At 40.4% G+C, this 19,592-nt stretch overlaps 1 protein-coding gene across 7 annotated transcripts in view; it reads left to right on the top strand.

The window, feature by feature from the left end:
* The window catches only part of DMXL1 (Dmx like 1), a 155,165-nt gene that overhangs the window by 98,977 nt on the left and 36,596 nt on the right, over positions 1–19,592 (top strand). For 4 of the 7 annotated variants that reach the window (XM_074994992.1, XM_074994994.1, XM_074994993.1 and 1 more), the window contains exons 19-28: positions 4,773–4,883; positions 7,120–7,289; positions 7,762–7,859; positions 9,989–10,154; positions 11,119–11,371; positions 13,974–15,070; positions 15,279–15,470; positions 17,282–17,358; positions 17,507–17,631; positions 18,531–18,779. In XM_074994992.1, coding sequence (XP_074851093.1) covers positions 4,773–4,883; positions 7,120–7,289; positions 7,762–7,859; positions 9,989–10,154; positions 11,119–11,371; positions 13,974–15,070; positions 15,279–15,470; positions 17,282–17,358; positions 17,507–17,631; positions 18,531–18,779 — 2,538 coding nt within the window. Of the gene's footprint in view, positions 1–4,772; positions 4,884–7,119; positions 7,290–7,761; positions 7,860–9,988; positions 10,155–11,118; positions 11,372–13,973; positions 15,071–15,278; positions 15,471–17,281; positions 17,359–17,506; positions 17,632–18,530; positions 18,780–19,221; positions 19,336–19,592 lie in introns of all 7 variants that reach the window. The other 3 variants (XM_074994988.1, XM_074994990.1, XM_074994989.1) reach the window with 1 other exon arrangement.

Consider the following 19,592-nt stretch of genomic DNA (forward strand, 5'->3'; position numbering starts at 1 on the left):
ACTATTCCGCCTGTCCACAAGAGAGCGGATAAGAAATACTTCGTGCCGGCGAAGGGCATGGAGTTCCTGTTCAGCCACCCACAACCAAATTCCTTGGTGGTGGAGTCGTCGCAACAAAGATCAAAGACATCTCAATTCAAGACAGGGGGAACAGACGAAGATGCCAAGAAGCTAGAGCTGTTCGGCAGAAAGGTCTACTCCTCCTCCACTCTACTGTTGCGAATGGCAAATTACGCAGCGCATTTAGCGAACCATAATTTCGACAACTACACTAGGTTAACCTCCCTCATGGACTCGCTTCCAGAGGACAAGAAACAGGTGCTCAAGGCCATCGTACAAGAAGGCTACGCGGCCTCGAGGACGGGAGTTCAGATCGCCCTGGATGTTGCGGACACAGCAGCACGCTCCACAGCTACAGCAGTGATGATGCGAAGGGAGTCCTGGCTCCAGACTTCGGGTATACCAAGGGATCTGCAGGCAAAGATAGTCGATCTTCCCTTTGACTCTCAGAAGCTGTTTGCTGAATCAACTGACTCGGTCCTTCATTCCAGTAAAGACTCAAGAGCCACACTTAGGACCCTGGGGATTTACACCCCTCCATACAGAAAGAAGTACTACCCTCAACAAAGACGGTACCACTACCAGCAACAGCGTCCCCAGTACCACAGGGGTTATGAGCAAGGGCGACATCAACAGCACCAGCAGTACAGAACTCCCAGGCGACGTTCCCAACAGAGCCGTGCGTCCTCGGGGCAGGGCCAAAGGCCACAAGTTTGACACACAGATCCAGGGCTGCGCCATCACTACCATCGCACAAGGTCATCCAAAGCGGTTATTCCACCATCGCCTCCGACCATTCTACGACCAGTGGCAAAGGATCACCACAGACAAATGGGTGCTGGAGATCATAGCCACAGGGTACGCCATCCCCTTCTAGTCGCTCCCACCGCCACGACCTCCACCCAGGCCCCACCTCCAGGAGGCCTCCCACATAGAGAGGCTCAAGCAGGAGGTAGACCATCTCATGCTCATAGGGGCAGTGGAAGGAGTGCCGGAGCAACTGCAAGGGAGAGGGTTCTACTCGAGGTACTTCCTCACGGAGAAAAAGACAGGAGGCTGGAGGCCCATCTTAGATCTTCGAGGCCTCAACCGGTACCTGCGCAAGCAATGCTTTCGGATGACCACAATCGCCTCCATCCTTACGGCACTAGACGATGGAGATTGGTTCGCAGCCCTCGACTTACAAGACGCGTATTTTCACATAACTATCCGTCCGGCTCACCGACGATTCCTCCGGTTCATGGTAGGCAAAGAACATTTCAATACAAGGTCCTACCGTTTGGCCTCTCCTCGGCCCCCAGAGTCTTGACCAAGACCTTGGCAGTGGTGTCAGCCTACCTGCACAGACAGGGGGTATTTATATTCCCGTATCTGGACGACTGCCTACTCAAAGGGGCCTCGAAGGAGGAGGTACTACGCATGATACGCGTCACAGCAGGCACGTTCTCTTCGCTCGGCCTGGTTATCAATCTGGCAAAATCAAAGATAGACCCCACACAGGACATAGAGCTCATAGGGGCACGCATAAATTCTATTACAGCGAGAGCGTATCTACCAGAGACTGGCTTCCGGGCCATCGGCTCCCTCATGCAAGTCATCACCTTCAGCCCTACGGTGCCAGTTCTGACGTGCTTACAGCTGCTGGGCCACATGGCAGCAGTGACGTTCATAGTACAGAACGCCAGGTTACACATGCGCAGCATGCAGCACTGGCTGGCGAGCGTATACAAACCGGCAGCACACACCGTTCACAGGGTGGCGTCGCCCACAACAGAGGTGCACAAATCCCTGCAATGGTGGGTAAACCCCAAGAACTTGCTAACAGGGGTACCCTTCCACCAACCACAAATATCGGTTTTTCTTACTACAGATGCCTCCCTCATAGGGTGGGGAGCACACATGGGCGAAGAGGTGACGCAAGGGCTGTGGTCCTCCACGGAGCGGTCACTGCACATAAATATATTGGAGCTCAGAGCAGTGTTCAACGCCTGCAGACACTTTCGAGACCATATACAAGGCAAAGTAGTCGGGATCAGTACAGACAATACCTCCACCATGTTGTATGTAAATCGGCAAGGAGGAGCTCGGTCCCGTGCCTTATGTGCGGAAGCAGTCCGGTTGTGGGACTGGTGCATCGCCAACAATATAACCTTGAAAGCCTCGTACTTACCAGGCGCTCACAATGTGAAGGCAGACCAGCTGAGCAGGCGTTTCGCACTCACGCACGAGTGGCAGATCCGTCTCGATCTGCTACGACTGATTTTTCACGCATGGGGCTTTCCCCAGATAGACCTGTTTGCCACTCAGCACAACAAGAAGTGCCCACGATTCTGCTCCAGGGCAGGACTGGGACGGGGGTCCCTGGGGGATGCATTCGCGATCTCCTGAGGGGGCCTCCTGCTTTACGCTTTTCCTCCCACAGTGCTGATCCACAAAGTCTTGCAGAAAGCCAGGAGGGACGGAGCCCGAATGATCCTGATAGTCCCAACGTGGGATCGACAGCAATGGTTCCCCCTACTCCTGTGGATGTCGGACCGTCCACCGATGCCCCTTCCAGTGGCGCCGGATCTGCTCACGCAAGCCCAGGGTTCCATAGTGCATCCGCAACCCCAAGGCCTGCGACTACAAGCGTGGTTAATCCATGGCTCAGCTCCCTAGAGAGCACATGTACGGAGGAAGTGCAACAAGTCCTAGAAAGTAGCAGGAGGGCTTCCACCAGGAAGACCTACCAGCAGAAATGGACTCGCTTGACGGCATGGTGTTCTACCAAACAGCTAGCCCCCCTTTCGGTGCCTATACCTATAATATTAGAGTATCTACTGGACCTCAAGAGAGGAGGACTCTCACTATCCACGTTAAAGGTCCACCTTGCCGCCATTTCGGCATTCAGACACGAAGAGGAAGGGCGCACGGTGTTCACCCATCCCATGGTTACCGGGTTCCTCAAAGGGTTGGTAAACCTATACCCCCCTCGGTAGCCGCTTCCACCTTCATGGAACTTGGACCTGGTGCTTAATGCTCTAACCGTTTGAGCCTTTGGCCACGGTTTCCCTCCGCCTCCTTACGATAAAGACGACCTTTCTTCTAGCAATCACGTCAGCTCGCAGGGTGAGCGAGCTTGCGGCAGTTATGGCAACGCCACCCTGCACTGTTTTTTCCAAGGAGGCGGTAACCATATGGCTGCATCCAGCCTTTTTTCCTAAAGTTTCTTCTGAGTTTCATATTAATGAACCTATTGTTTTACCCTCGTTTTATCCAAAGCCTCATAACTCTAACAAAGAGGGACGCCTACACCTCCTGGACGTGAGAAGGGCGCTAGCCTTCTATATAGACAGGACCAAGTCCTTCCGGAAAAACGGATACACTCCTAGTCTCTCTTGCTCCCAAATCGAAAGGAGAAGGTCTCTCTTCGCAGAGAATCTCGAAGCACATCGTATCCTGCATAAAAATGTGCTACAAACTCAAAAAGACTCCTTTACTGGCTACACCCAGGGCTCATTCCACTGGGGCGGTGGCGGCATCAACAGCCTTTTTCAAGGGTGTTGCGCTAAAAGACATTTGCAGAGCGGTGACCTGGTCATCCTATGACACCTTCGCCAAGCATTACGCCCTTCACAGGGTATTCCAAGAGGATACCCGTCTCTCGACAGCGGTCCTCTCGGGGACAAGCTGCACATAATCCGATTACCCATCTCCTATCTTGGGTTACTGCTGGGTAGTCACCTAATGTGGAGCACCCACGGGGACACTCGAAGAAGAAAGAAAGGTTACTCACCGTAGTAACGGTGGTTCTTCGAGATGTGTCCCCATGGGTGCTCCACTACCCGCCCATCCTCCCCGCTTCGGATCTTTGTTTAGTGTGTTGCAGGAGCATCCGAGGTGGTTGGTCAAGGAACTGGAGGGGACCGGATCGCGCACGTGGCCAGCAGCGCACAAGGGAGCGGCGCGCACCGGCGCATGCGCGGTCCGGCAGAAACTGCTTGGAAGATCCGATCTGCGGCGCCAGGTGATCCGACACCTAATGTGGAGCACCCACGGGGACACATCTGGAAGAACCACCGTTACTACGGTGAGTAACCTTTCTTTTTGATGTAATAACAAGCTGACTTAATTTTTTGTAAGATGGATAGGAATGAGATGGAAATTGATTTACTGTTGTGTGGCTATAGTTGAATTGTAAATCCAGTTCTTAAGATCTAAATAGCTTTTTTTTTTTTTTTTTTTTTTGGGGGGGGGGGTGTTATTGTTTAAATCTAAAGAAACAGAAATGTTCCTTCCTGAGAATTTAACTCTCACCATCATAGAAATGCACTTTCCTGCAATACAAGATTTTTAGCTCTGTCCAACATAATAGTTGTATAATATTTTTTACAATAAGAAGCATATTGGTTTTTAGTTGGACTGAAAGAACAGGGGAAGTATGATGTTTGTTAGAGTTCTAGAGTATTCTGTAAAGTGTAATGTGCTCAGGGCATACATCCTTTTTTGCTAGTAGTCTGCCCTGAGATTGCCTTTTTCTTTGTTACTAGTATTTGGAGTGTTAAGAGTTGAATAAATCACTGAATTGATGGGCAGTTTTTTAAATGTCATAGAAATCTAGTGATGAAAAATCAGAAGGCTATTTATGCTCATTTTCCTTTTTTTCTTTTTCTCCCCCAAGTTTCTTTCATATGTAATATCTTTCAGGAAAACATTATTGTTTTTATTTGTAGGTGGAGAAACTCTTGATGAATGTGGCTTAAAATTCCTTCTGGCTGTTCAGCTACACACGTTTCTGACAACCTCACTGCCTCCTGTCCATCGAGCCCAGTTACTTCACCAAGGTAACTTCACACGTTGTTTTTTGTGGGGCAGGGGTTGGACAGTGTTCCCATGATTTAACAGTTTAAATATGTTTTCTATTAAAATATACCCATACATTCTTGAAATACGTGCAAAATTGTAGTATGGGAGAATCACTGTAGTCCTACTACAGGTTGCACCTCATCTGGCATGGTCGGGACCTGACATGCCCCAAACAAGAGTGTTTTCCAGACCAGGAGAGGTGCAGGGCTTCAGCCTCTAGACAGCCCTGTACTCTCGGGCTGCTGTGGCCCCAGTTCCCCTCCCCCAGGATTCCAGCCCCCGACTGAGCTACTCAGGACTGCAGCAAAGTTCCAGCTCCTGCTCCCCAGCTGCTGTGAGGCTGCCAGAGGGCTCTAGCCAGCCCGGCATTATCTCAGGACAGCCCAGGGACTCTGGCTCTGTTCCCTGACCTTGAGGAGCAGGCAAGGTCTCCTGATAATCTCAGGCCGCTGTGAAGCGGGGTGGAGGCGGTGAGGCCTTCTGGCTCTCAGCATGGTACTCTAGTCTGGCAACATCTGTGGTCCTGCTGAATCACAGTTGTGGCTGGATGAGAAAATACTGGATTTGAGAGGTGCAACCTATAACTCATTTACCTTGCAAGCCTTGGGCAGGGCCATGCTGAACCATAATATAGATATTTGATCAAGAATCGCCCGCACAATAATTAAACAATCTCTTTGGAGGTAGAGTTTCCCTTTTGTGAATTCCTAGGACTAGAAAATAGCAGAAAGAGCTTTGTACAGAAATGGCTAATATGATATTTGAACATATGAGAGAGAGCAGTTTATTTTAGTGCCTCCCAGGGTAAAAATTTTTGGAAAACACTGTAGTAACTTACAAACTGAGGAGCATAAGCCGCTTTTGAAAATAAGATTTAGGCTCTTTAATGACTTTTGGTGCTTCTGGAAAATTTTACCCAGAATCAAGTTAGATTATTTCCATAATTCCTGCAAGCTGCTGACAAGGAGTGGTGCTTCAGGGGTGGGGGAATTTAATTTTTTTTTATGATTACAACAATCTTATTTCAGCAACATTACTTTTAGTCCTGTGAGGATGTTTACATATGCCTGATGTAATTTCTCTTGGCTAAAATTAAGATTAAACTCTTCACTCTTTCACTATTCTCATGGTGATCTTAATGTGTTAAGTAAATTTTCTTAACCAGCATTTTATCATCCAGAGCACTCAAATAACCAGCATTTTAACCAGAGTAAATTTTAGTTAGGTTTTCCATGAGTGCAGTATAGTGAAAGTAAATACAAATAAATACAGCACGTACAGTAGAAATTTACAGCGTACAATACTACTGTTGGAAAATAAAATACTCTGCATACATTTGTTTTTTTTTGTTAATATCTTATCTTGTTTTCTTTAGTGTTAAGCGTTGCTAGGTATACCTCTCTATTAAGCAAAATATTTGAATATCCAGCTACCTCCTGGTCCTGGGACTGCCGGATATGAAAGGGTTTACTGTATAAAATAAAAATCCATGTGTAATACATGAAAGTGAAAGGGTGTTCAGACATTGCATCAAACCAAATGCTTTAATGATGGAAGTACCTGGTAGAAACTACATTAAACTTTTTTAAAAAATGAACATATTATAGATAATACTTTTTTTTGCTTTGGGTAAATACTTGGTGCCAGAAGGTAGCAAAAGATGTCAAAAGTCTGTTTCCTGAAAGCAAATTCCGAATTTGACTTTCCATATTTTGAGATGGATGAAGTACTGAGAAGTTGATTTTTTTTCTTTCCCCCCCAGTAGACAAAATGGCAGAATTTTGGCAATTTAGACATTAATATTTGGCATGACTAAAGAGAGAAAGGAAAGTGGGGGAACCTTTTTTTCCTAAACTTATCACTATAGATAGTTTTCCTTGGAGTTTAGCATTTAATCAAAATTAAGCTAAACTTTGTGAAGTTTTTTGGTTAATTTCAAGGGCCCATACCTATGCCATACCTATGTTTAAGGGTATTTCTCTGGAGATATGCTTATTTTGGTCACAATATCTATCATCCGTGAACTAGAAGTTGCCCATCTGTAAGTGACTAATAAACAGGATGTTCATTTGCGAGGCCTGCAATTGTTGAAATTCCTACCAACTTTCTACTCTAGAACTTTCAAGGTTTTAAAAACTCCTGAACTTGCAGTTGTTTTTTCATGTTTTGTTACCACTGACTAAGCACTTTTTTCCTTTGTGGATTATTGTATAGGCTTGTCTACTCGTCACTTTGCCTGGGCATTTCATTCCGTAGCAGAAGAAGAGCTACTGAACATGCTCCCTGCTGTGCAGAAGGGGGATCCAACCTGGTCAGAGCTCAGAGCAATGGGTGTAGGATGGTGGGTTCGGAATATCCATAGTTTACGAAGATGCATAGAAAAGGTGAAAAGTAGTTTATGGAAAACAAATTAGCTTTCAGCATGTTATCAGTTATTCATAATATCCTAGAATAATTATGCTACGTGATTTCCTTATATGAAGAAGGTTGGAGTATACTCGAGTCATGAAAACTATTATCCTTTCCTGATGACTTTGAAACTCTGATAGATATGAGAAACAGTTCTGCCCAAATGTTTGGGGCAAAGGAGCTACTGTAAACAGAATAAATAAATGTTTTTACTTGTTTACATATCTTTTATTCTAAAAGTCTGAAATCAGAGTAACTTTGGTTTGACATGGAGTTGTTTTTGTTAATTGTAAGCAAAAATATACTACGTGTTCTTTTCCATGTATACCAGAAATAGTTACTTTAATGAAATTTTTCGACAATGATTAAATCAGTTTAGGGATAATGCTGTCAGATGATGACTTTTATATTTGTCACAAATTTAACAAAAAAATCACACATTCACAGGTAGCCAAAGCAGCTTTTCAACGAAACAATGATCCACTTGATGCTGCTGTTTTTTACCTTGCAATGAAAAAGAAGGCTGTGATTTGGGGATTATACAGGTAGGAGACACACACAGTATTTCTTTATGAAACGCTAGGATTTTAAAATACTTGTTCTTAAGTACAGTTCCTTATTGTCCAGTCTATATTATTGATTAAAAAAAGTCTTGATTTAGAAGCAATAAAAATTCCAATTATTTTATTTTAAATACCCTGCGATAATACTGTTTTCTGAAATCTGTATTCATTTTGGGTTTTTTTACTGGATTTTTCCACACACATTTTAGTAAAAAATGTTTAGATGCTCTTTGATCTTTAAATTTCTATATATTTAAAAAAAACTGCCTGATTCATGTTTTCATTCCTGTATATCAGAATTCATTCTTCCTTTTAAAACTTCAGTTTCAGCCTTATGTATTCATAATTCACATCTTGTGGGTTTTGAGATGAGAACAGTTATTTTAGTTAATCTTTAAACCAGGTACATGATATAAACTTTTAAATCCAGCATGTATTCTAAAAAATGACATTTGGAGCTTCAAGTGTGATTCAAATTCAAAACCTGTATTACACATGTGCAGTGACCAACATACATGTTAAGTTACGTACTAGTCAAGATTTCCAAAAGTGAATGGCTAAGGTTCAGGCTTCTAAATCCATAGCTGCCTCATCCACTACAAAACAACTCTGAGTCATTCCTGAGCACCAGTTTGTGAGTGTATTGAATGAGGCCAGGGATCCTGTGATGACAATAATGTGTCATCATATAAATAGACTATACCGTAATACTTGTGCACAATGAGATTGTATTGACATCACATTGCATCTGTAATTGTCACTTCCTAAATTTTGAGAATGCAACTTTGCAACCTTGATGTTGTTTTAATATAGGGTTTTTAATATAATATGCTTTATTTTTTAAGTTCATTTGAACTTTTCCGTAACAATTCTTCAAATTGATCAGAATGGATATGTCAGTAGCTTCCATTATTGCCTCTTACTTTTTTAAAAAATACCAGTTATCTTCTGATGTCCTCAAAACAATGTGACAAAATCCTTATGTTTATCATTGGAAAGATTATTACACTTCCTATCACCTGGGGAAGTGAATTAACAGAGGTTTTTGGGGAAACAGTTGGTACTGTGTGCAACGGGGTGACATTCACCGCAGGCTTGGGGGCAATGTGGGAGGGGGTTCCCAGCTCTCGGCCTCTGCAGTGGGAGGGGTGTACAGTGGAAGTGATGAGGCCTTGGGCAGTTGGCCCTTAGCACCTAGCAGTGCCCTTCCCCCACCTCCACCCCCCCCCCCCCCCCCCGAGCCACGCAGCTCCGCAGCTGTGGTATTTCAAAAGGGGCTTGGGGTAATTTGCCCTGTGTCTGCAGGCCTGACTGCATGAGACTATTTTTTCATAAGTAGTGTGTTGCAACAGAGCAGTAACGTTTCTGGGGCTTGTTCTATTTCAGCAGTTTCCTTAACAATCGAAATATAATATCATCAAGAAATTTTGTTTCTCTGTTCCTTAACAAAAACATGTCGTCATGTAGATTAGTATTTTTCTTTTGAAAACTAAATTATTGCTGATTTCCCAATTGAAAAAGGAATATTCTCTGTGGAATGGGACAATAAGACATACCTTGTCTGTTCAGATGATGATATTTTAAAAGTAAGTTTGTGTACTAATCTATAACAGCCCCAGTGGTTTGAGCATTGGCCCTGTAAACCTAGGGTTGTGATTTCAGTCCCTGAGGAGGCCATTTAGGGGTCTGGGGTAAAATAAAAACATGTTAGGGATGGTGCTTGGTCCTGCCAGGAGAGCAGGGGACTGTACTTGATGACCTCTCTAGGTCCCTTCGAGTTCTATGAGATAGGTATATATGTAGAATTTGAAAATGTAACTATCTGATTACTAGTATGAAACAGTTCCAGCATACAAGGGAAGGTGCTTATCAGTTCTGTTCATATGTGGAATTTTTAAACACTGACCTTTTATCTTAAACACTCACTCACCATTTCAATTTTTAGAAAGATATAAGTGTATTGATTTTTTTTTTTTTTTAGATAATATATCAAAATATAATAGTTTTGTGTGTGCACATTTGGACAACTTTCTAAATCAAATCTTGAGTCATCTATCTAGAATTAATTTAATAAAATGTTAATTTTTTTCTCATCTGTCTTGTTTTTGCAGGTCCCAAAAAGAAACGAAGATGACACAGTTCTTTGGGAACAATTTTACTGAAGACAGGTGGCGTAAAGCAGCATTAAAGAATGCTTTTTCTTTATTAGGCAAACAGCGCTTTGAACATTCTGCAGCATTTTTCTTGTTGGCTGGTCACTTGAAGGATGCAGTTGAGGTAATAAAATAGTAGATCCTGGTTTTTTCATCTTTTTTCTGTAATATTTTTAGCCATTTCTAATTTTTTTCTGATACTTACAGATATCTTAAATAGATTTACAATACATCTAATACTTTGTCATATAGTGACACAAAGGTTGGAGATTCTCTTTTTTATTTTGTAATTACTGCAGCTTTGAATCATTTATTGAAAAGCTTCTTACAGATGCACGGCTATTTTTGATGTTTGCACATTGATTTAAAAATTTGTTTTTAGCATTTCTTACCTGAGTTAACGCTGCAACTATTTTCTCTGTAGTAGAACCAATCTATTAGTGGGAGTCTGTCCAATAACTGTTGCATGTAATCTTTCAATATTCTATCATAAGAAAACCCAGGAGACTGTTGGATCAGAGTAGGTTCTTGGGTGGTGTTGTAGTCTGGCTTCACCACATGGGGATACTATCGTGAGGAAGTAGGCCATCTAGCTGAATAGTTAAGAAGGGAAGTTGGTAGAAGGTGAAAATATAGGGGTTTGTCTGGTGAAGTTTATTGTATAGTGTGATCAATTTGATGAATTGTTTTGTTCACATCTCTCTGGCTAGCTGAAGTTTCCTGTGAAGGAAAGGTACAGTGGTACGTCAGAATTCTGCAAATGCTTCTATGATTACATTGTGTCAAACAACAAAATTTGTTCAGCCATTGACATCACGCTGGACATTTATAAGGATTGAATGTATGAAGGATAAATTATAGGCAGTAACTCTAAACCCTGCACACGTTGCTGGGTGACATACCATCATCAGATATTGGCAATTGTTGCCAGATTGTTTGCAGAACCGAGCAGAAGTTAACACTTTCAGCTAAACCATATTTCAGCAGGTTCATTTCATATTTTTGTCCTGTTATAAAATCATATACTATTGGTGATGGTCTTCTCAAGTAAAGAGAAATGGATATTTACTCTCAGAATTTTTTATTAGGTCTGCCTTGAAAAATTGGGTGACATTCAGCTGGCTCTTGTAATATCAAGGCTTTATGAGTCAGAGTTTGAAGTATCTAACATGTATAAATACATACTCCAGAAGAGAGTTTTAGGAAATGCACATCTCAGCAAGGAGAGCTCATCAAATATGCATTGTGATCCTTTTCTACGAAGTATGGCGTTTTGGATTCTGGAAGATTATAGCAGGGCTCTTGATACACTAATTAAGCAACCTGCTGGAAATGAAGAAGGTAAGAGTCTACATATATTTGCTATTAAATTAGTTGTTAGTATTTTTGCATTTAAATTTAGTTCACAATTTAATTTGTTTTAACTTTAGTCGACCAAAAAGATCACTTGAGGCCTATTTTATTGATTACGTTAAGGAAAAAGAAACTTAGCAGTTCAGATGTTTTGTAAAACTGTTTTATGAATTGTTGACAATACATGCTATAACCAGAATGTGCATGAATGTGAAAGGTATGCCTTTATTCGCATTGTCATTTAACATTGTGAGCATGGCTGCTTCAGTCAATATACGTGGAATTTGTTCTGTGGCAAAGCACGTCTAAATTTAAAGAAGCAACCAAAATCGTATTGTTCAACTGGTTTTTTTTTTTTTCCTAACAGCAGTTTTAAAATGAAAATATAAAGCTTAATTGCCACTTCATCCTGACCCAGGCTTCATTTTCCTGATTGTTACAGAAGAATGCCCCGAATATCTGATGATGAGTCCTAGAATGCATGGGTAGTTTTGACTTCTCAGGCAGTATCTTCCACAAGGACATGTAAATTGGGAAATTTTATTATGGTGGACCAACGTGAGCTCCTCTCAATGCCACACACAAACTGTGTGATATTCAGTGGAGTACACAGACTTCCCCACATCCCCTGGGGGAAGGGTGTTTCTGGGCTGCAGAAGGTGTGGGACTTCAGGTGGAAGGTTGGAGGCAGCTCTCTTCACCCCACCCTCCTTCCACCACTTGGAGCACAGCACTCTGGCAGCAATTCAAGGATCTGGGCCCTTTGGAATCTGTGGGTCCTGGAGCAACTTTCCCCTTTGCCTCCTCTTATCTCCCCCTTCCCCTTTGACTGGCCTGATCATAATATTCAGTAGCTTAAATCTGTTGAAATGAACTTGGTACCTGTTCATTTTTGTGGGCTTCTAAGTTGACTCTGAGCCAGCTCAAGGTTAGACAACAGTCCAAGTCACAAGGCTTTAGTGTAAGGAATGCAAATGCACCAACACCCTAATGATCACAGAACAGTATCTTGATCCTGATAATGCTGTTGAATGCACCTTTTGAACTGATTGATGGAAGTGCTATTCTAATGATGAAATTCTCTCTCCACATATTTCAGGTTGTAATGGCTGATAAGACTATATACCCTGTTTTACAAAGCAGTTTTCTAGTTCCTTCCTAAATTCATGAAGTAGTTCCACCTTAATGAGACAGTTGTTCTATTGTTTCCCAGCTTCTTCCTGCTGAGGTCCTTCTCCATAAGCTCAGTGTTAAGAACATATGTTTCTACTTTGGAAGTTTTTTTGGCACTTTATTTTACTCTCTATGTATTAATCTCTTAGCTAGCAGGTGTCTATGTCCAGTCATGGAAAGCATTTCCTAAAGTTAGTCGAACAGATCTCTGTTTAGGTCGTTTCATGGTTTCTGTTATTCAAGACAGTAAGACTTCTCTTCACAACTTCAAGTATGTTTGAAGCTGTGAGCTGCTTTGCACATGCTGTGCACAGCTTTCCAGTGGCATATTTCATTTATGTTTAGATATGATAGCTCATAAAGTAACAATAAAATGGTCACTGTTCTCTCAAACTGCGTCAGCATTGATACACCAATACAAATTACAGTCTTCCTGTTTAACATTTCTGTTAATACATAATATATAATATTAACAAACACACTGATGGCACATGTATTTTTTTTTTGTTTTGTTTTGGTGCTATATTTGTTGTCAAACTGTTAAACATCTTGATATAAGATGTGATTTTTGGAGTTGTATTGCATGTGAAAAACCCCATCTACCCTTTCTGAAAAGAATAAAAAGATGTTAAAGTGATATTTGGGAAGACCTACAGGAAACTAAAAATTAGTTTAGGATGTCTGTTTTAATTGTGTAACCTTTGCACAGTTATATGTTGACTGTGACCGTGAAGGAGGCTCTTGTAGATAGTACAAATGTCTAGTGTTCAACTCCAGTAATTAGAATGCTGAACTGATCTTGCTACAGGAGAAGTTGAATAACATGCCATCCAAACTATGGGCCCAGTTCTGTTCTTATTTAAGATCTGGCAACAAATGTTTTGCTGTACAAAGGTTGAAAATCTCTAATCTGAACTCTCTGGTCCAGCCACATCCATAACATGGCATAATTTTAGTTAGCTGGATGATCACTTAACGGGTGTGGCTGAGTTTCCTGCAGTCCCATAAAGTTTGTTTACAGCCACTAGTCCTGGCTCTCAGTGTTCTGTGCTTTAGCTGTAATTTACCCTCCTAAACATCTTCTGAGAGGCCAGTAAGCAGTGGACGTGTTGGTAATGCTGTTAGACAATATTGATTTTTCCCATAGTCCAGCAAATTCTCTCATCCAGCAATTATCAGTTCTTGAGGGTGCCGGACTAGAGAAGTTCAATTTGTGCTTTAATAGGTATTGTTCTTTACTGGTAAAAATGTAAGGGATGGTGAAAAGAGAGAAGTAACAATTAATCTAGGTCAGCTATGTAATTTGTTTATTTTAGTCTTACAGATTTCTGGTTACCTTCTGCCAGCTCATAAGATAAAGAGAACATTTAATATGAATTATTCTGTGTTGTGATTTTTCTTCTTTTTTTTTTTATAGATGAAAATAGTGCCTCCACAAGTTGTGACCCTTCAGTGTTCAATTTCTATAATTATCTAAGGACACATCCTCTCCTGTTGAGACGTCATTTTGGCTCTTCTGAAACAGCCTCAACACGCATTTGTCTATCTGTGGAAAATGGACTGGCAGACAAAATAAATTTAAGTGAAAGAAGATTGTTTTTCACTACAGCACATGCTCATTTGAAAGCTGGTTGTCCTATGTTGGCTCTAGAAGTGTTGTCAAAGATGCCAAAAGTGGTCAAGAAGTCCAAACCTTTTTGTCCAAATTCTAGTTTAATGGACACTGGTAAAGGCTTTTCACCTTCTTCACCAATAAGATTAGAGACAAAGGAAGATAAAGCTTCTGCTGTTGATTGGTCAGAACCAGTACTAAATGGGTTGGGATCATCTTCAGAATGTTCATCAGACAAACAGTCCAGCTCTGCTCTTTCTTTTGATTGGAGTCAACCAAGTCTAACATTCCAAGATGAACCATTGGAGCTAAAGTGGGATAGTGACAAAGATGAAGAAAGTGAAGATTCTTCTCTTGTAATGAAAGATTTGAAACCTTTGCAGAAGATGACAGGTGAAAAGCTAGATGAAACTAGTTCTAACTATTCAGAGTCTTTCAGTGCAGTTGATGAAAATTATCTCTTAAGTCCATCAGAAGATGTAATCTCAGCACAGCTGAAATTTAGAGCATGTTTGAAGATTCTTACAGTAGAGCTTCGTACATTGTCCACTGGTTATGAGGTAGATGGTGGAAAGCTGCGATACCAGCTTTATCATTGGCTTGAAAGAGAAGTGGTAGCTCTTCAAAAAACATGTGATTACAGCATTGAAGTTAAGGAGGTACAGCCAGGCATTAACATGACTACTGATGAAATTGCATTGAGTGAAAACACTGAGGATCGATCTGACCAGCAAAAAGCCCTGCTGCAGAGAGAGAATTTTCATGAAAGACGGCAGTGGCTCCTAAAATACCAGTCCCTCCTGAGGATGTTTCTTAGTTACTGTATACTTCATGGATCTCATGGAGGGGGGTTGGCATCAGTGAGAATGGAACTAATTTTGCTTTTACAAGAATCTCAACAGGTAACTCTTAGTAATGATTTTGTTGTTACCTGTTAATTTAAATTAAATTTTAATATAAATTATGTAGGAATTCACGAAAATGTAATTTACTTTCTAAATAATTATCGTATCAATTGGATATAAATGTCTAACTTAAACATATTTACCTAGTTCTTGTAAGAAGTTTCAACTGCTGAACTATAATCCACCCCCTTTTTTTTCTTTAAAGGAAAAGTCGATACAAACACTTCCTAATCCTCTGCCGGAACAGAACTCCATACCTCTTCTATTTGCCTGCACAGCCAGTGCCAAAACAGTGGTGGCCAGTCCATTACTGCATCTCAGCAACCTGACTCATGATATATTACATGCTGTAATAAACCTTGATTCACCACCTCACCCAGAGACCCAGAATAATAAGGTAAATAATATAATATCACATGAAGCAGTGCATCTTATGTAATGATAAACTATTTCTCAAAAACAGTTTTCTTCTCATGTTTCCCTCCTAAGTAGTTTTTGAGCAAGAGCTAAATTTAATGCTGTCCAGTGTATCAGGATTATACAGGCATTTTACAGGTGTTGGACACTTACTCCCATTTACTTTGAATGGGAACCGAACACTTAAATCTCTTATGCACCTTTGAAACATCCAAGTCTCAGATGTTAGAAGTCTTATCCCGTGAGATAACGTGCTTGATGTTTATATGAAGGGTAGTATTTGTGTAACTTAATTAACTGATGCTTTAATCAAACAGTAAATTTAAAACAAAAAAGCAGACAAGTAGCACTTTAAAGACTAACAAAATAATTTATTAGGTGAACTTTTGTGGTACAGACCCACTTCTTCAGACCATAGCCATAACAGAACAGACTCGATATTTAAGGCATAGAGAACCAAAAATAGTAATCAAGGTTGACAAATCAGAAAAAAAATGATCAAAGTGAGCAAATCAGAGAGCAGCGGGGTGGGGGGGCTGGAAAGAGAGACTGCTGAACTCTTTCATATTTAAATTCAACACATTAACACATAGTTTGAACTGGGGTGCAGGTTTTCTGGGACTCTAGGGGCTCTTTCGCATACTTGGCTTGATCTAATTCTTGACCTCCCACCCCCCTGCTCTCTGATTTGCTCACCTTGATACATTTTTTTTCTAATTTGTCAACCTTGATTACTATTTTTGGCTCTCTATGCCTTAAATATTGAGTCTGTTTTAGTATAGCTATGGTTGAAGTGTGTCTGTCCCACGAAAGCTCACCTAATAAATTATTTTGTTAAAAGTGCTACTTGACTGCTCTTTGTTTTTGCTAGTATATAGACTAGCACAGCTTTCTCTCTGTTAATAAAATAAAAGAAAACCCTTTTTTTTTTCTCCCCTTACTTCAGTCATTTATTAACTTTGAGACCAAATATTATGCTGTGACAAAAATCAGCTTGCAATGCAATCTATAATAAGCTGTGTGGACATGGCCTAGAGCTGCAGGAAAGATTAGTCCAATAAAACTAAATGTCACTGCAGTTCTTTGCTCAAGGCTCCAACCTGAGGCAGCTGGCAAGAGGCATCATACAAACAAGCCTGATTGATTCTTTCTAGTTGATTGTGCAGTATGCTTACTTGAAATATGCTTTCCAAACTGTGTGTTTGTTAAAACTTGATTGCATGTGTACAGGCAGGTCTTTAGTAGAACCTACATTGTGAAGTACCATGAATGTTGTAAACTAAAACTATTCTTGTTTAATATGCATTTGACAATACAATGTTATTGCTGTTTTTATTTAGAATTCAGTTCTACAAAAACTTCCATGTATGCATAACTTGCTTGTTAGTGTCGCCCCATTACCTTCAAAACTTGTCTGTTTTCATGATTGGACTTTGTCTCGTTTATTGTGTGTTCTTCACTCAGTATTTTGAATTCATAAAATCAACTGTAATGGAATAGCTATATTTGCTTCCTGAACTATTAGAAATATGTCACCTATTTCTCTTTCAGTGTATTATGTTAAAAATTGCTGCTAGACATAACCACAATTATTGGTTGCTCTCTAGTTTGGCATGGAGGGAGACATGACCAGAGTGTCAGACTTGCATTCAGAACTAAGCAAGCAATTCTTACTGCAGTCATGGTGGCTTTGGCCTATTAAAGTATTTTAATGAATGATTGCTCTGTAGGTTAGCTATATAAATGTTCAATTTGTAGTGTAATCTATACTGTAAATATTTTGTCTTACAGATTCATGTAATGCATACTTTAGCAGCATCACTCTCTGCCTGCATTTACCAATGCCTTTGTGGTAGCCCCAGCTACAGGTAAAGAACTATGAAAAGCAGACTTTGCAATAGCTCACTATCCTCACAGCTCAGTATAACTGTCACATTGTGAGGGCTGTGTATTAGCCAAGTGTAAACAGAATTGTAATGTTTTATGTAAACATAGCTTGCTGTTTCTTTTGCACAGTTCATTACAAGCAAACCAGTTCACTGGGACAGTTTACCAAACCCTGCTGCTTACCCGACACACTGTAAGAACAACAAGTTTAGATGAAACTGTAACGCCCAATACATCTCCAGCTCAGTGGCCAGGTACTTAGTAATTGATTTCCCCTCCTCCCCTTCCCTCCTTACTCGTGTTCATCCTTTTACTCGCAGGCATTCTAGCAACATTTTGAGCTTTAAACAACTGCTAGGAAACTGTTAGATATTTTTGTTCAGCTGATAACATACTAGTCACTGGTGTTTAACATTAAACAGTCTTCTACATTGAAATTAAGATGTGAATTAAATTAGATCTCTCTTATACTAAAAATTGTGCATGTTTGTAGGGATATGTGTTTACTTTTAGTGGAGTTGATAGGCTCACTTGAAGATGAGACTGCTCAGTTGTTCCTACAGTAAGACACTATTTTCAGCTGCTTATAATTTAGTGAGATTTCAGTCTTAGGGGCTGAAGTTTGCCATACTGGATGTCCTCCTTATGCTGATGGGGGATTTTTTTTGACTGGGGTTGTGGGGGTTGGGGGGTTATAATTTAGTAGCTTCCTGTAGATATTCAATAGCTAATTGTTAACTGAATGAGGCAGGGGTCAGTGGGGGAATCTATGCAATCATGTAACTAAAGATTTTAAACATATTGCACAAAGACAGGTATATAAAAATTGTACAAGCAACCTGAATTGTATTATTTTCTAACTTTTGAGAACTTGACTTGGATATTGTAAATTAATTTTAACAAAGCTTTTTGTTGTTTGAGTAGATTATAGAACTAGTGATTAATGACATATTTAATATACAAATCTATAAAACTGTACTAAAATGCGAAAGCTAAGTAAATTTTATTTCCTTCTAAATTCTTGTAATATAACTCTTACGATTCTTTAATATCTTTTTGTCCTCCAAATAAGTAACGGGATTCATACATGTGATTATAGCATGCATCTTCAATTATATTCATGATAATGTGTACCTCTGTTTTTATATTTTAGGAATAACAGCTCTTGTTCGTCTTTTGAATTCCGCTGGTGAGGAAGCCCAGCCAGGCCTCACAGTTTTACTTTGTGAAATTTTAACAGCAGTCTATCTTAGTCTCTTCATTCATGGTCTAGCAACGCATTCCAGCAGTGAATTGTATAGGATTATGGCCCATCCTTTTAATGACAAAATGTGGTCTGCTGTCTTTGGTGGAGGAGCTCATATTCCAAGCAGAGGACAGATGCAACAGAAAACAAAATCTGGTTAGCTTATGCTTTTTTTTTTATTTACCTTGAACTTTTAGTTTAAAAACAATATTTGGAAACACACTTCTTGATTACCACACAAAAGATTGTGCATGGAGTAGAAATTGATCGTGTACCTTTCTCTAGTTCATATTCAAAGCAATGTATACAAATCAAACTCAATACAGTAAATTGCTCTAACACTTAGTGGAACAGTCCTCTTGTGGAAAAGAATGTAAGAAGGGAATGATTAGTAATAGATGCAGTGTTGTGAATTTTTAATCATACAAAAATAAATTGAGTTAGTCTTTTATACTGCTGCTTTTCAGTTATGCTAGTGTGTGAAACAGAATATTAAAATGGCTCTTGCAAGAGCTTTGCTTTTGACTGTGTCCTGACGAAGTAGCCACGTACATGTTCCTTTACTGCAAGTACAGTGTATGTTTTCTCTCTTTGGCAGGTAGGCACTTCTCTGTGCCTAGCCCACACCAGGTAGTAGTGTTCTCCATGGAATGTGTGGGGTTTTCCAAATCCCTTGCTGCCATCAGTACTGATAGTCCTACCAAACATGCAGGCAAGATATTAGCTCTAGTATTTAGATCTCTAAAACAGGTTGCATATGTAGAAATAAAATCAGTGAAGAAAAATTTCTGATCCCAAGCCAGGAACTTGAATTTAAAAAAACTGAGCAGCATATCTTTAGTTTCATCTGCAATTGGATTGCACAAAAAAAAAAAAACAACAAACCCTGACACTTGTAGCATTTTTTCTGCGCTTTAATTTAAACTAATTTTAAATATAAAAATAGCCAATTGCTCAGACCATGGTTTG

The sequence above is a fragment of the Carettochelys insculpta genome, chromosome 5, assembly GCF_033958435.1.
Source record: "Carettochelys insculpta isolate YL-2023 chromosome 5, ASM3395843v1, whole genome shotgun sequence".
Lineage (NCBI taxonomy): Eukaryota > Metazoa > Chordata > Testudines > Carettochelyidae > Carettochelys > Carettochelys insculpta.